Source organism: Leptosomus discolor, chromosome 21 (assembly GCF_034619465.1).
Source record: "Leptosomus discolor isolate bLepDis1 chromosome 21, bLepDis1.hap2, whole genome shotgun sequence".
In the NCBI taxonomy this organism is placed as follows: Eukaryota; Metazoa; Chordata; class Aves; order Leptosomiformes; family Leptosomidae; genus Leptosomus; species Leptosomus discolor.
In genome coordinates this window covers 5349843-5366227 of record NC_141411.1, presented here as the reverse complement: position 1 = coordinate 5366227, position 16385 = coordinate 5349843, and the positions used below count along the sequence as shown (strand labels likewise).

At 58.8% G+C, this 16385-nt stretch overlaps 1 protein-coding gene across 1 annotated transcript; it reads left to right on the top strand.

Annotated features, from left to right (window-relative positions):
- Positions 1-2135: 2135 nt before the first annotated feature.
- On the top strand, positions 2136-16385 carry RAB44 (RAB44, member RAS oncogene family). The gene is made up of 20 exons (XM_086476514.1): positions 2136-2345; positions 2442-2556; positions 2830-3001; positions 3318-3461; positions 3825-3915; positions 4030-4125; positions 4466-4653; positions 5044-5092; positions 5189-5209; positions 5420-5490; positions 6000-7378; positions 7937-9017; positions 9096-10191; positions 10630-10781; positions 11733-13348; positions 13825-13906; positions 14249-14363; positions 14803-14904; positions 15735-15811; positions 16255-16385. The coding sequence occupies exons 1-20, from the start codon at positions 2136-2138 to the stop codon at positions 16340-16342; spliced, it is 6945 nt and encodes a 2314-aa protein (XP_086332640.1). The 3' UTR covers positions 16343-16385.

The window sequence follows — 16385 nt, the reverse complement described above, 5'->3', positions numbered from 1 at the left end:
ATTTGTTATTATTTGGGGCTTTTGCTTCGGATCTTTTCCCATTTTGCAGTTCAAGTGGAGCAAAAATGCACGTGACCCCACCTAACTGCCCCATCCCCTTGCAAACCAGTGGGGCTGCAGACTGCGGGGAACCCGGTGGTTTTGGTGCCGGCTTTAAAGCTGAGTTAATAATTCGGGCAGGATCCTTAAAAAAATTATCAGTGTGAGCAGCACAGTGGGGGAGATCTCCAAATCCTGGGGTCAAACAGCCTCCGCAGAGCTTGGTTCTGCCTTTGCTAGGATATTATAATCTGTGGGTTATACATAGTCCTGTAGTTTGGGTTGCTTGGACTCTTAAAATAGCATTTGCTCTTTCTCTGATACTTTTCCCCTGCCCCAAACACCTTCCAGCCTTGTCTGGCCCATTGCAAACGAGGAAAGGATGGGGACTTCTGCTGCGGGTCTTGATGATGCCAGCGGAGCCATGGCTTTCGGATCAGGGAGGGGGGGACAGTGACCCCCGCGGACGGGCCCGTCCCGCACCCCGCTTGCGATGCGGCAAACAGGAAGCGTGTGAGCACCGGCAGTTGAGTGTCACCCGAAAACGGAAAGCTGCCTTGAGTAAGAGAGAAAAGGAGAGCTCGGGTGCAGGGCAGGTCAAACACCCTCCCGGCCCAGGGAGCCTCGCTGCCCCAAGCACCCCGAAACTGAGGGTCCCTCTCGGCACGTGGGAAAGGTAAGCTTTGCTGCTCTGGGGATAGCTCGTGCATCACCTTTAAAAAAAAAAAATAAATCGAAAAGCAGGGAAAATAAGGGAGTTTTCTTGCCGTTAGTGAGCTGGGGGGGTTTCTTCTGGCTGCCCATGCAGGGGCGGTGGCTGGGGGTCTTTTTCTGATGGCTGGGAACAGCGTGGGAAGTTTTGGAGGGGAGGCAGGTCTCCGGGAGTTGGTGATGCTGTGGGGGTCCCTGCTTAGCCAGGGCTGGGGGGTGCACGGTTCCCATCTCAGCCCCCCCCTGCTCATTCTGTGCCTCCGTTGTGCCGTGGACTCAGCTCAGCTCCCGGAGCTGGGGCAGGTAACTGGGGGCTTCCCCATGCCTTAAACAGCCCCACCTGACCCCCTTCTGTTGTCTTAGAGGCTGGGGTCACCTTAAAGGTACCCGGTTTCTGTCCCTGGTGTCCCGTGGGGCTCCAATGACTCCTCAAGACCCTCTCACGTCCACGTGTTGCTACTGGATAGAGCTTGTGGGTGTTGTGCTTTAAGGGAAAGGAGATGGTTTGGGGTCCCACACCCACATGTCTGGTGGCACCCTGGGATTCGGCGGAATTGCCGTTTCCATTGCAAAAGGAAAAGGGCAGGGGGCTGAAGGAGCTGGGGGTCTCCCCAGGCTGGGAGCGGAAAGCCAGGCTGTGGCCATCAGGCGGCTTGAGCACGGCCTTGGCTCCGCATCGGCCGTGGCCGTGGTTTCCTCCGCTCAGTTTTTCGGCTTTCTCGCGCAGAGAACAGCCTCTTCCTGTGATGGCTGCTGGTGACACCGCCACCCCCCCGGGATGGGGAGAGGGGAGCAGAGTCTGGGCTCAGACCCCGCCAGCCCGGGCGAGCGCGCAGGCGCGCCGAAAACCTCCCCTCGCAGCTCTCGCCGGAGGTGACTCACGGCTGTGAAAGCCGGGGGAGGAATTTTAAAAGCTGCTGCTGAGCTCCCAGAAAGCAGGTGGAACCACCACGTCTCACCCGGACCTCCAGCATCGCCTTGGCTGGTTCTTTGCTGGTGTCACCTCCCGGGCGGCCCTTGAGCCCCAGCGGGGCCGGTGCCCTGCGCGTCCTCCACAGCCAGGGCAAAGCGTGGGGAGAGGCGGGATGGGCGCTCGGCCAGTGGCAGGAGGAGCCGCTCGCCCGGTGGGTGCTGGGCTCGCGGCCGGTGGCGACGGCTGTGGCTCGCTGCGGGTCGAGGCTCTGTTGGCACCGTGCAGTCGGAGATAAGCGCCTCTCTTCCTCTTGCCAAACCCGGGGGCCGTTTACACCAGCCGAAATGAGTTTCCAGCTCAGTCCCACTCCACCATCTCCCACCACACCACAGCCAAGGTCTCCAGCAAGGAGAGAGCTGGCTGAGGCTCAGCCCTCACCAGTTTCCCCCTCAACAGGACTGAACTGGGAGCCATGGCTGAGCGCCAGGCGGCCACCAAGGGCCGGCGTATGGGCTCCAGCCGGCGCAAGCAGCTGCACGAGAGCTCTGGCAAAGCCCCGGCGACAGCCCCCAGCCCCGGCGAGGAGCCGCCGTGGGCATCCGAAATAGTGCAGAGGGTGCAGGACTTCTTCAGGGAGCAGGACAAGGACCAGGCGGGTTTTGTCACCCGCTCGGACATGCAGGTAAGGGGTGGGGGAGTCTTCTCAGGTTAAATGCCACCGGGGTGGCTGGAGACTGGCTGATGGGTAGGTTTTTCACCTGATTTGCTTTGTTCCTAGAAATTGCAGGAGGCAGATTGCCCGTGCAGCACAGAGGAGCTGGAGCTTGTCTTCGATGGGCTGGATGCTGCCAACACCGGGCGGTTAAGCACGGAGGAGTTCACTGCTGGGCTCTGTAAGTGCCAGCACGCTGCCTCCAGGGAGCCTGGGTTGATCCTGGACATGGCCCTGGTGCTTTCCCGGGGGGAAACTGAAACACTCCACTTGCTGGGTGGTACATGGTGGCCCAAAAAGTGTCCCCATGCCCATGTCTCAGCCCATGGTTCTCCTGGTGCGGGGTCCTATTGTGACCAAGTGGCTTGTCGAAGCCACGGGGTGGGAAATGTTGAGGTTTGGGCTTTGCTGTTGCCTCAGCTGGGCATTGAGGTTTTGGGGTATCTGTTGGCAGGCCAGTTCCTGAGCTCCCAAAAAGCTGCCAGGGACCACCGCCGGCGGAAAACGACGTCGCGGAGGGTCCGCTTGGTCCTCCCCAGCCCGTCATTGGAGGGGGCGGACAGTGAGGAGCAGAGACACTTTGCTGCCTTCATGGACCAGCTGGGCACAGACAACGTCTCTGAAGAGTAAGCTGCCCTGTTTAGCACCCATGGGTGTCCTGCAGCATGGGGCAGAGCTGCCCTAGGGGGAAAGGCTTGGGACAGGGCAGGGTATTCTCCTGCTTTGGTCCCCGTGCAGGCAGCGAGCCCAAAAATGGCTTGGAAGTGCCTTTGCCCCAAGCGCAGGAGCAGGGGACAGGATTGTGGTCACCCCAATGCTCATCTGTCCCCCAGAACCACGTGTCCTGAACGACGTGAGCTGAATGACCTGGGACCCCATAGCTGGCCGGGCTTTGGGGGGTTCTGGGGCGATGCTCACCGCAAAACACCCCTCTCCCTGCAGGCAGGAGATCTGGCAGCTCTGGGTGAAGCTCCGGCAGGATGAACCCCAGCTCCTGGTCAACCTGGAGGACTTTCTGGCCAAGATGAGGCACCGCATCCAAGAAGCCAGAAGGAAGAAGGAGGCTTTGGGGGTGACCCTGAACAAGTGAGTCATCCCAGGGCAGTGGAGGGGGACGGGAAGGATGGGGACAGGGATGGGGCCCCCTGCTCACCCCAGCCATGGTGATGAACTCAAGGAGGGAGAAACCTGGCTGCTTTCAGGATCTCCATCGGTGGCTGGAGCAGAGGTTTCACTGGGAGCTGACATTTGGGGTTGGGCTCCCTCTACAGTCACACACGGGATGGCAAAAGTGCCGGACTCAGACTGCTGGACATGTCCTTGCTGGGTCAACGCCTCCAGGCAAACCTGGCTGTAGCGTGCAGGTCCTGTGGGCCATGTGGGGTCCCAGGGACCTGCACCCGCTGCAGCAGGGTCTGCCCATCCCCCTGGCCTTGCTATCCCCGGCAGGCGTGTGGCTGAGCACGGCAAGGAGGTGCAGCAGCTCTGCGAGGCCCTGGAGCAGCAGATTCAGCAGGAGCAGTGGCAGCTGAAGCACGAGGTGGGTCCACGGGCTGCTCCTCTCCCCTTGCTGCCCACCCCAGGGGGAGCCCGGAACCCCCATGGCAGCTCCCAGATGGGCGAGTGGGCGCTAACATCCTTGTTGCCGTCCCAGAGCACGGCCCAGTGCCACCAGCATGGCGTGGAGCTGCAGCGAGCGCTGGAGGCCAGCGAGAGGGAGGTGCAGCGCTTGGTCACGGCGCAGAGGGAGGTGAGCTGCCCCCAGCCCCTCGTCCCCCATCACGTGTATGGGGTCTGTGGGCTGTGCCTGTAGCAGCAACGTGGTGTTGTACACCTGCTCTCGGGCTGTCCCCAGCAGTCCTCGATGCAGGCTGTGACACAGGGCCGCCATCCCCTCTCCTTTGCCAACCCCGTCCCCATGCTCCCCTCTGTCCCCAGCGCACCTGAGTTGAGCTTCCTACTCTCCACCCTCTGAGGGGGGGGAAAAAATTCAGCCCCAGGTCTAGAGGAGATGGTTATCCATCGTTCTTTGGCACGGGTCTCATGGGGGGTCCTGGCAGGGTGTGAGTGTCCTGGTTGCCATCCCGCAGCTGGAGGCACGGTGCCACAGCCTCCGCGGCACGCAGCAGGCTGCCAGCACCGAAAACCGGCAGCTGGAGGAGAGCAACCGGGTGCTGGAGGACCACCTGCAGCACCTCCACCAGCAGCTCCAGCAGACCCACGGGCGCCTGCGGACAGCGAGGGCTGCACTGGCTCGAGAGCACCCAGAGGAGCCCGGGTGAGTAGCTGAGGGACCGGCACGTCCCTCTGCGCCTTTGCGGTTTCCTCCTGGGGGTTGCAGCGGGTGGGGAATGAGTTTGATGTGTCTCAGCCATCGTTACGCTTCAGTGGTCTCCACGGTGCAGACTAATTGCGGCTTGGTGTGAAAAGCATCAGAAGAAAAGCCGGGACTATCAGCACCGTGCACTTAACGTGTCCCTGTAGGGCAGCACCAGCGGAGACGGGGACGTCCTTCACCCAGAAGGACCCACCTAGGACTGATCCAAGGGTTTTGCTATCCTGCTCCAGCCCAACGCTGCTGCTGGGGCTGGGGACAATCCTGGGGCAGGCGTGGGCACGGTGAAGAGGCTGCGATTGCCATTTTGACCCCTGTGCTCTGTGTTTGCAGGGACAGAGCGGCGGCAGAGCTGCCCGGCGAGATGCCAATGTCCCCGCAGGTACTTCAGCTGGGTGCGAGGGGATGGGATGGGGTGTCCATGCTCCAGGGCCTTATGCTCTTCGGTTTGGGAGTGCTGGGGAGCCCAAGAGCACAGAGTGCTTCCGCAGCAGAGGCGGTGCCTCCCCTAAAAGCTTTCTCAAAGTGGGTCAGTGCCATACAGAAGCTTGGGAAGGGAGGGGGTAGCAACACCTTAGTACTGGTACCCCCAAGATTTTGTGGGGGTACATCTGGATACCTGCCGGAGAGCTCAGCATCATTTCAGGTAGATACTTTCCCTCACCAAGCACGTTTCTCTCTGCAGATGAGTCTGGAGAACAGCGCGAAGCACCACTCCAAGATGCAGACTAGGCTGGGGTCCCAGAGCGGCAAGCTCAAAGCCAAGAGCACCCACCAAGTGTAAGGGGTCCTGGGCACCTGCTGCTGCTTCAGCTCGTGCCCTCGACATCTGCGAGCTCGTGCCGAGCACCAAGTCCTCCACCCTCCCCAGGCAAAACACGATATTTAGTCCTTTTAGTGCTCCTTTCCCACCCACCCCTCTCATCCCGGAGATCAGGTCTCTTATCCCGGCTCACCGCCCTGCATCGCTCCCTTGGCTCAGGCACTCGCCATACCTGGCCGAGAGTTGTCTTTTCACCTCTGGTAACGTGAGCGTGGAGCCTGGGAAGAGGCACGCTCGCCTGCCGGGCAGGATACGGCCCCAGGTCTGGCTCCCTGGGTGTGCATCCCCCCTTTCCCCTGTCCCCATCGCTACCTGCGTGAACTGCCAGTACACCCAGAGGGTACATCTGGTTTGGAGAGGGATGGGGTGAGGTGGTAGACCAGGGACCCCCGCCCAGTTGGGTGGGAGGGAGCTGGAGCCCAACCTGGGAACTGGGCTGATCCTCCCCATTTTCTGCCCTTTCCAGGGTTTGGGAAGTGCTGCCAGCAGAAATAAGCCCTTTGGGAGCCCCGCCGAGAGCAAGCTCCGTGGAAGAGAACCCTATCCCAGAATTTCTGAAAGAGGAACGCTTTTCTGACCGAAGCTCTTTGCTAAGAGAGATGAATGACGCAATAGCGGCTCTGAGCAAACAGTCAAAGCCACAGGCCCTGGTTGCACCTCCCATGCAGGCAGACACTGCCCGTCACCCCCGGGATGATGCTGAGCCCCAAACGGGGCTGGAGGCAGCCGCAGCCCGTGGCACAAGCCCTGGGGTCCTGCAAGAGACCCTCCCTGGACACATCGGTCACAAGCTGTTTGAAGGAGACCTGAAAGAAGGACCAGCCCCAGCTGAGCTTCGTGCTCCAGACGTGACACAGGCTGGTGCGTCCACAGGAGCCGGGCCCTGTAGGGCTCAGGAGCCGGGGGCAGAGCAGGGAGAGAGCCTGGAGGAGGTGCAGGGGATGTTCTCGCTGCAGGGGAAGGGTGCTGCTATGAAGGAGCTGATGCTAAAGGCGGCTGAGGGTCTGCAAGGAGCGCCGGGAGAGAGCACGGAGGCAGGAGAGCAGGTGCTGATGGAGGTGGAGGGAGAAGGATGGATGCAGGAAACAACAGGTTGGGAAAAATCACAGCCCCTAGGAGAAGCTGAGGAAGCGGCATTAAGCCAGGGAGAAAATCTGGAGGCAGGTCTGGGGCCACCTGAGGCTGAGCAGGCAGGTCTAGCAGTGGGGTGGCAGCTTGCCACAGCTGAGCTCGGCCAGCCCGCGGCTCCTGGAGAGTATGCACAGCCCCCGGGCACGGGGCTGGGGCAAGAGGCTGACCCACCGTCGGGGCTCTGCGAGAGACTTGAAATAAAGCCAGGAGAACATCTGGAGCCAGAGCCACCATCCCGAGGTGAGACACGGGTGGTAGCAGGCCAGGGGGACAGCGTCCTCCCCGCGGTGACCGTGGCTCCTGGCCTCGGGATGCCGGAGGAAGAGCGCGTTGGAGCGGAGGTGCAGCCCTGGGGAGAGACTTTAGATGCCGATGTGCCACCAGCCCAAGCTCAGCACGGAGCGAGCAGCAGAGCCGGGGCCGAGGAAGGGGAGGTGGAGGAAACACACCCCAGGGAGGCAGAGCCGCAGCCCCAGGGTGAGTCCGCAAGAGGAGGCGCAGCGTGGGGAGGGAGCGAGGGAGCAGGGGTGCTGCTGCCGGCGGCTGTGCCGCCCGCCGACGGGCAGGAAGGTGGAGCGGGGACAGATGTGCAACCGCTGGAGGCCCAGAGCGGCGATGCCAACGTGCAGCTGCTCAGAGAGGCGGAGGCAGCTCTGCAGCCCCCGAGCGAGGCTGGCTGCCCGGGGACAGAGCAGGGAGGGAGCGTGGCTCCAGGTGGGCAACCGCAGGAGGAAGGTGATGAACCGGAGTTAGGGCTGGGGGAAGAAAGGGGAGCTGCTGTGGTGCATGGGGAAGGGCCTTCCCCAGTAGAAACACCAACGGGAAGTGTAGACCTCTGTGTGCTGCTCCCAGTTAAGGCTCAGGCACTGGAACTAGTGGATGCAGAGGATTCCCAGGCAGCCACGCAGCTGTATGGGGGTGGCAGCCCGGTAACCCCCCAGGGAGGGGAGGGTGGAGCAGCTGTACATCCCATGGAGGAGGCTGAGGATGGGGCACAAGGGCAGGGTGAGTGTGAGCTGCCACACGAGCTTGTGCTGGATCTCCAGGGATCAGGATTTGGGCATGGAGAGGGGGCTGGTGCAGGTGTGCAACCATGGGAGGGGGGTGAAATCCTGGGCACTCTGCAGGACCAGAGCACCGATGACAATGTACAGCTGCTGACAGAGGCAGTTGAGCTCAAAGTGACCCCAGGAGGGAGCACGGAGGCAGCTCTGCAGCTCTCAAGCGATCCTGGATCTCCAGGGACAGAGCAGGGAGGGAGCGTGGTTCCAGATGCGCAATCCCTGGATCTGGTCAATAAATTGGTGGAAATGGTGGAGACAGAGGACTCCTGGGCAGACATGCAGCTGCATGGGGGTGCCAGCCCAGTAACCCTGCAGGGAAGAGTGGACCGTGCAGCCATGCAGCTGGTGGAGGAGGCTGAGGATGGGGCACAAGGGCAGGGCGAGTGTGAGCTGCCACACGAGCCTGTGCTGGACCTGCAGGGATTGGGGTTCAGGCAGGGAGAGGAGGCTGGTGCAGGTGTGCAGCCATGGGAGGGGGGTGAAATCCTGGGCACGCTGCAGGACCAGAGCACTGGTGTGAATGTGCAGCCGCTGGCAGAGGCCGTTGAGCTCAAAGTGACCCCAGGAGGGAGCACGGAGGCAGCTCTGCAGCCCCTGAGAGAGGCTGGATCTCCAGGGACAGAGCAAGGAGGGAGCGTGGCTCCAGATGTGCAACCCCTGGATCAGATTGATAAACCAGAGTCGATGGAAATGGTGGAAGTAGAAGAGTCTTTGGGAGACAGGGAGCTGCGTGGGGGTGGCCGCCCAGAAACCCCCCAGGGAGGAGAGGACAGTGCAGCTGTACATCCCATGGAGGAGGCTGAGGATGGGGCACAAGGGCAGGGCGAGTGTGAGCTGCCACACGAGCCTGTGCTGGATCTGCAGGGATCAGGATTTGGGCAGGGAGAGGGGGCTGGTGCAGGTGTGCAACCATGGGAGGGGGGTAAAATCCTGGGCACTCTGCAGGACCAGAGCACCGATGACAATGTGCAGCCACTGGCAGAGGCAGTTGAGCTCAAAGTGACCCCAGGAGGGAGCACGGAGGCAGCTCTGCAGCTCTCAAGCGATCCTGGATCTCCAGGGACAGAGCAGGGAGGGAGCGTGGTACCAGATGCGCAATCCCTGGATCTGGTCAATAAATTGGTGGAAATGGTGGAGACAGAGGACTCCTGGGCAGACATGCAGCTGCATGGGGGTGCCAGCCCAGTAACCCTGCAGGGAAGAGTGGACCGTGCAGCCATGCAGCTGGTGGAGGAGGCTGAGGATGGGGCACAAGGGCAGGGCGAGTGTGAGCTGCCACACGAGCCTGTGCTGGACCCCCATGAAGTGACCTTCAGGCAGGGAGAGGGGCCTGGTGCAGGCACGAAGCCCCCTGAGGAGGCTGACAGCCTGGGCATGCTGGAGGACCAGAGCACTGGTGTGAATGTGCAGCCGCTGGCAGAGGCAGTTGAGCTCAAAGTGACCCCAGGAGGGAGCACGGAGGCAGCTCTGCAGCCCCTGAGAGAGGCTGGATCTCCAGGGACAGAGCAGGGAGGGAGCGTGGCTCCAGATGTGCAACCCCTGGATCAGATTGATAAACCAGAGTCGATGGAAATGGTGGAAGTAGAAGAGTCTTTGGGAGACAGGGAGCTGCGTGGGGGTGGCCGCCCAGAAACCCCCCAGGGAGGAGAGGACAGTGCAGCTGTACGTCTCCTGGAGGAGGCTGCTGATGGGGCACAAGGGCAGGGCGAGTGTGAGCTGCCGCACGAGCCTGTGCTGGATCTGCAGGGATCGGGATTTGGGCAGGGAGAGGGGGCTGGTGCAGGTGTGCAACCATGGGAGGGGGGTGAAATCCTGGGCACTCTGCAGGACCAGAGCACTGATGACAATGTGCAGCTGCTCGCAGAGGCCGTTGAGCTCAAAGTGACCCCAGGAGGGAGCACGGAGGCAGCTCTGCAGCTCTCAAGCGATCCTGGATCTCCAGGGACAGAGCAGGGAGGGAGCGTGGTTCCAGATGCGCAATCCCTGGATCTGGTCAATAAATTGGTGGAAATGGTGGAGACAGAGGACTCCTGGGCAGACATGCAGCTGCATGGGGGTGCCAGCCCAGTAACCCTGCGGGAAAGAGCGAACCGTGCAGCCATGCAGCTGGTGGAGGAGGCTGAGGATGGGGCACAAGGGCAGGGCGAGTGTGAGCTGCTACACGAGCCTGTGCCGGACCCCCATGAAGTGACCTTCAGGCAGGGAGAGGGGCCTGGTGCAGGCACGAAGCCCCCTGAGGAGGCTGACAGCCTGGGCATGCTGGAGGACCAGAGCACTGGTGTGAATGTGCAGCTACTGACAGAGGCCGTTGAGCTCAAAGTGACCCCAGGAGGGAGCACGGAGGCAGCTCTGCAGCCCCTGAGAGAGGCTGGATCTCCAGGGACAGAGCAGGGAGGGAGCGTGGCTCCAGATGTGCAACCCCTGGATCAGATTGATAAACCAGAGTCGATGGAAATGGTGGAAGTAGAAGAGTCTTTGGGAGACAGGGAGCTGCGTGGGGGTGGCCGCCCAGAAACCCCCCAGGGAGGAGAGGACAGTGCAGCTGTACATCCCATGGAGGAGGCTGCTGATGGGGCACAAGGGCAGGGTGAGTGTGAGCTGCCACACGAGCCTGTGCTGGATCTGCAGGGATTTAGGTTCAGGCAGGGAGAGGGGGCTGGTGCAGGTGTGCAACCATGGGAGGGGGGTGAAATCCTGGGCACGCTGCAGGACCAGAGCACAGATGTGAATGTGCAGCTGGTGACAGAGGCAGTTGAGCTCAAAGTGACCCCAGGAGGGAGCACGGAGGCAGCTCTGCAGCTCTCAAACGATCCTGGATCTCCAGGGACAGAGCAGGGAGGGAGCGTGGTTCCAGATGCGCAATCCCTGGATCTGGTCGATAAATTGGTGGAAATGGTGGAGACAGAGGACTCCTGGGCAGACATGCAGCTGCATGGGGGTGCCAGCCCAGTAACCCTGCAGGGAAGAGTGGACCGTGCAGCCATGCAGCTGGTGGAGGAGGCTGAGGACGGGGCACAAGGGCAGGGCGAGTGTGAGCTGCCACACGAGCCTGTGCTGGATCTGCAGGGATTGGGGTTCAGGCAGGGAGAGGGGGCTGGTGCAGGTGTGCAACCATGGGAAGGGGGTGAAATCCTGGGCACTCTGCAGGACCAGAGCACTGATGACAATGTGCAGCTGCTCACAGAGGCCGTTGAGCACAAGTTGACCCCAGGAGGCAGCGCAGAGGCAGGTCTGCATCCCTCGAGTGAAGCTGGTTACCTAGGGACAGAGCAGGGAGGGAGTGTAGTTCCAGATATGCAACCCCTGGATGTGGTCGATAAATTGGTGGAAATGGAGGAGACAGAGGACCTTCAGGCAGACATGCAGCTGCATGGGGGTGCCAGCCCAGTAACCCTGCAGGGAAGAGTGGACCGTGCAGCCATGCAGCTGGTGGAGGAGGCTGAGGACAGGGCACAAGGGCAGGGTGAGTGTGAGCTGCCACACGAGCCTGTGCTGGATCTGCAGGGATTGGGGTTCAGGCAGGGAGAGGGGGCTGGTGCAGGTGTGCAGCCATGGGAAGGGGGTGAAATCCTGGGCACTCTGCAGGACCAGAGCACTGATGACAATGTGCAGCTGCTGACAGAGGCAGTTGAGCTCAAAGTGACCCCAGGAGGGAGCACAAAGTCAGCTCTGCAGCCCCTGAGCGAGGCCGGCTCCCCAGGGAAAGGGCAGGGAGGGTCCATGGCTCCAGATGTGCAACTCCTGGGTCTGGTTGGTAAACCAGAAAAGGTGAAGGCAGAGGACGTTCAGGCAGACATGCAGCTGCATGGGGGTGGCAGCTCAGAAACCCCCCAGGGATGGGGAGACGGTGCAGCAATACATCTCTTGGAGGAGGCTGAGGATGGGGCACAAGGGCAGGGCGAGTGTGAGCTGCTACACGAGCCTGTGCCGGACCCCCATGAAGTGACCTTCAGGCAGGGAGAGGGGCCTGGTGCAGGCACGAAGCCCCCTGAGGAGGCTGACAGCCTGGGCATGCTGGAGGACCAGAGCACTGGTGTGAATGTGCAGCTACTGACAGAGGCCGTTGAGCTCAAAGTGACCCCAGGAGGGAGCACGGAGGCAGCTCTGCAGCCCCTGAGAGAGGCTGGATCTCCAGGGACAGAGCAGGGAGGGAGCGTGGCTCCAGATGTGCAACCCCTGGATCAGATTGATAAACCAGAGTCGATGGAAATGGTGGAAGTAGAAGAGTCTTTGGGAGACAGGGAGCTGCGTGGGGGAGGCCGCCCAGAAACCCCCCAGGGAGGAGAGGACAGAGCAGCTGTACATCCCATGGAGGAGGCTGCTGATGGGGCACAAGGGCAGGGTGAGTGTGAGCTGCCACACGAGCCTGTGCTGGATCTGCAGGGATTGGGGTTCAGGCAGGGAGAGGGGGCTGGTGCAGGTGTGCAACCATGGGAGGGGGGTGAAATCCTGGGCACTCTGCAGGACCAGAGCACTGGTGTGAATGTGCAGCCGCTGGCAGAGGTGGCGGAGCTCGAATCTCCTTCGGGAAGGAGAGCAGAGACACATGTGGCACCCCTGGGTGCAGTTGGGATGTGGAAAGGGGAGCAGAGCCAGAGTCCTGGTTCCGAGGCAGGTCTGTGTGCAGCTCACACCGCAGGCGTGGGGGAGGGTACTGCTGGTGCACATGTGTCCCCTCCGCCTGAAGCCACTTTACACCCTGTACATGCCGCTGAGGGTCCTGGTCTGGAAGCAAAGCTGGGAGCACTCACTGGTCCAGATGGGCAGATCCTGGAGGACACCCAGATATGGGAAATACCACAGAGAGTCCGGGCTGATGCAGAGGAGAGACTGTTGGGTGGAGCTCAAGGTCTGGAAGTGGTACGGGGAGAGAGGCTGGAGGCAGGGGCAAGGATTTTAGTTGAGATTCAGAGTTTAGGCATAAAGCAGGGCCGTGATGATGGTGCATCTGCACTGGTCCCCCCGGTCTCTGAGGTGACATTACAAATCAGCACGCTAAAGCTGGAAGCGATGATGCAGGAGGATGTTCTCGTTCCAGATGTGCAGCGGCTAGGCGCTTCGGGACAGGCAGCCCAAAGTGAGCCTCAGGAGCAGGTCTCAGCACAGGCAGATAAGATGAGGCTTCACACTGCTCCCCAGCAGCCGGAGGAGAAACCACCGCATGTGATGGAAACAGAGCAGGTAGCTGCCAGACCTGCTGAGCCTCCAAAACAAGAGGTGCCACCAGCATCAACAAGGGTCCAACAAGAGGAAGATGGTGGGAAGGATCAGTTGGGGCTGGTCCTTGGAGACTGCTCACTGGGGGCTGCAGCCAACAGCAGCATGCAGCCTCAAAGGCAGCTCTTGGGAGAACATAGCAAAGACCTCAATGCTGGTCAGCGGGAGAAGAAGCAAGAGGTTGGGTGGAAAATGAGCCAAGAAGGCAAGCCCAGCGCAGGACAACCAGGGGCCGTGACTGCAGATGGGGCAGGAGCTGCCCCAAGGGGTTCTCCTGAAGCCTGCCTGGACCCAGACCATCTCTACAATGTACTGTTCATCGGGGACTCCCACGTGGGCAAAACATCGTTCCTGTACCGGTTGCACGCTGACACCTTCAACCCACACCTCACTGCCACTGTAGGTAGGTGTCCTCCAGCTCCTGCCCAGCCTGGCTCTGCAGCTGCCTGGGGGACCTTCACGTTCCCTTTCCTTCACCCCACAAGCTGGTGGTGATCAGTACAGGCGTGTTACAGCTCACGCCAAGCGTGCTATACAACCTGTCACCAAATCAGACGACCAGCTTCACATGCCGGAGCAGGCAATGCTGGTTCTCCTTGCTCTCTCTAGGGCACAAATACCAATGGCCCTAGTGCTTTTCTCTCTACTTTGCCTTTCAGCCATATTCTCCTCTCTTAACCAACCTGGTTTTACTCATCATGAGACCAGAGACCTTCCCAAAATCCAGCCATCAAAGATCTAAAAGCTGGAGGTTCACTTAGGACCAGCCAGCTTAAGCTGCAGCCTCAGACCACACCTGCACCGTGTGCCTTCTCTGTCCATCCTCTGTCGCAGGGGTGCACTCTACAATACCAAAAGATCCCTTTTTGTGTCCCCTAGGACTGGATTATCAGGTCAAAAACCTTGTTGTGGACAACAAGCGCTTTGCTCTCCGCCTGTGGGACTCAGCCGGTCAAGAAAGGTGAGGTGCTGTGCTCTCTGCTCAAGGAGAGCAAGCTGTGGTTTTCTTTTCTCTGGCAGTTCAGTGGAAATGAATGTTCTTGGCTTTGCTAAGCACAGTAGGGGCTGTTTAAGAAGGGACTCTGTACAGTGTGTGATTTGATAAAGAATAATGAAGGAAGTAATTAAGATAAAAATAAGCACTCGGGCTGTTTGTACAGCTTCTGTGATCAGGATAGGAGCAAAATCTGGGGTTTGCCTTGTTTGTAGACACGCGTTCCGAGCTTTCCTACGGGGGGTTTCAGATCGCTTCTGGTCGAAAACCACCTCAGACTTTATCAGTGACCACTTAAAATGCACACAGGTACCGCAGCATCACCAAGCAGTTCTTCCGGAAGGCAGACGGGGTCGTGCTGATGTACGATGTCACATCGGAGTGCTCCTTCTCGGACGTGCAGTACTGGCTGAGCTGCATCCAGGTGGGTGAAGCAGGAGAACCTCGATCTGTCCCCAAGGTCTGGAAACTGGTGGTGACTCCGAGATCAGCGTTTCCCCGTCTGATCTCTGCCACCAGTTAGGGAGGGACATCTGGGGGTGACCGAGCACTTCGTAAAGGGCATTCTGCTTTGCTTTCGTTAGAAAATAATTTTTCTTGGAGGGTTTAAATTCAGATACTGACAATTTTCACATTTTTGCAGTGTTTCCTGTTAATAGACCAGGACAGATGATTTAAGGGGAAAAAAAAAAATCCCTTTCTTACACGCTGTTAAACTCACTTAAGAATTTAAGGGGTTTGTTATTGGCCCAAATCCATGGGCATCCTTCACGGTGCTCCAGGATGTGTCTGGACAGTGTGGTCGCCTGTGATTGAAAGGAGATTCAGGCACGCTCCTGATCCTCCCCTCTTTAATCGCCCAGGAAGGAGCAGAAGACGGAGTCGCTGTTCTGCTTCTCGGGAACAAAACCGACTGCGCCGCACAGAGACAGGTCCCTACGGAGGAGGGGGAACGCTTGGCCAAGGTAGGTGCACGGCCCCGCTAAAGCGTGCTGTCCACCCAGGTTAGGCAAGGACAGCTACGGCTGGGTGCCACCAGCCTGAGGATCTGGAGAAAGGCCCTTAACTTACCTCTTGTGCACTGGTGGTTGGCAAAGTGACCTCTGAACACGTCTCTCCCCTTTCCCTGCCTTGCTTTCCCCTTATCGTTTTGGTTTTGGCTCTGCACCGCCCCAGTAAACCAGTTATGGGAACTGGATCTATAAATTAAAACATTTCCAGCTCCGCTTATCTTTGCTGGGAAGTGTCACATGTCTTCCCAATGTCGTATAATAATAAAACCACCAAGCCCTAACCTGTTTTAAACATACTGAAATGCTTAAAGTACAATTAATCGCTTCAAATGTAAATTGCTAAAAAAAATTGGGTGAGAAGAATCTCACCTTTATTGACTTATTTTCAAAGTTTCTGGGATTTAGGCCAGCATCCATTGACCAGTTTTACAAATGGAGACATGGGGTTAGATGCTTTTTTTTTTCTTTTTAATCACAAACCAGTCACAAAAGTCCCAGGAATATCTAGTTAACATCTCCGTATTCGCTCCACTAACCAGAGGGCATCACATCTTGTTCTGTCTGCAGTGTTAGCCTTTTCCTCGGTATTCCAAGTTGGTGTCATAGCTACCAGAAAAGCTGGATTTCACCCCCATATTCCAGTAAATAAGTTATTGATTTATTTGTTTCCTTGAATCCTCCTGTTTTCCCTTGACCATGACTGTCCCTTGGCTATTTACTCCCATATGAAGCTATTCCAATGCCAGAAAGTTACATTTCTGTTGGGGTTTTGTGTCTTCCAGGAGCATCAGCTGGTGTTTCACGAATGCAGCGCTGCCTCGGGCCACAACGTCTCCGAGTCCATGGTCAGCTTAATCAGGTGAGGCATAGGCTTGGATTTTGCTAGCTGTCCTGAATTTAATGGGCTCCCTCCTGCTTTTTTACCTCCGAATGTGGGTGTATTACTGGCACTGGAGACTCCGTGTGCCGAAATGCCAGGGAAAACTCAGAGCAGCTGGGATGAGCTGGAGAGAAGCACTGCAAGATGTCTCCTGAACAGTCAGCATTGCAAGGAGATTAATAAAACCCTTCTCAGGATGCTGCTGATTTCTGCCTGGGTTGACTGAAATAATTTCTGGCTGTGATTTGATTTAGGTTGGCATTTTTAGCAGAGGCCATGGTTCTCAAATCGCCCTGAGCTGGAAGGCTCCTAACTCCTTTCAGCCACGCTGAGCCTCCTTCGCTGATGCTTGTCAAGACAAATAGCACAGCAATGCACACTGTGGGGGAAATACCTGGCTAATTTGCTTCCTTTTCTCCCAGGTTGCTCAAAATTCGTGAAGAGGAGTTAAAAAATAAAGCAGAAGAGGTACCAAAACCACCCCAGAAGAAAAAGGGCTGCTGCTGGTGATGGACAGACCCTCCCTGCTGTGATCTGAAACTGTGGCGACAGC

What these genes read in the sequence shown, in the direction of transcription:
- RAB44 (XM_086476514.1), top strand. Translation starts at nt 2,136, where the DNA reads ATGGCTGAGCGCCAGGCGGCCACCAAGGGCCGGCGTATGGGCTCCAGC. An exon ending in ACAGACAACGTCTCTGAAGA is followed by an intron (nt 3,002 to 3,317) that starts GTAAGCTGCCCT and finishes CTCTCCCTGCAG; the next exon opens with GCAGGAGATCTGGCAGCTCT. An exon ending in GAGCTGCCACACGAGCCTGT is followed by an intron (nt 10,782 to 11,732) that starts GCTGGATCTGCA and finishes GGAGGCTGACAG; the next exon opens with CCTGGGCATGCTGGAGGACC.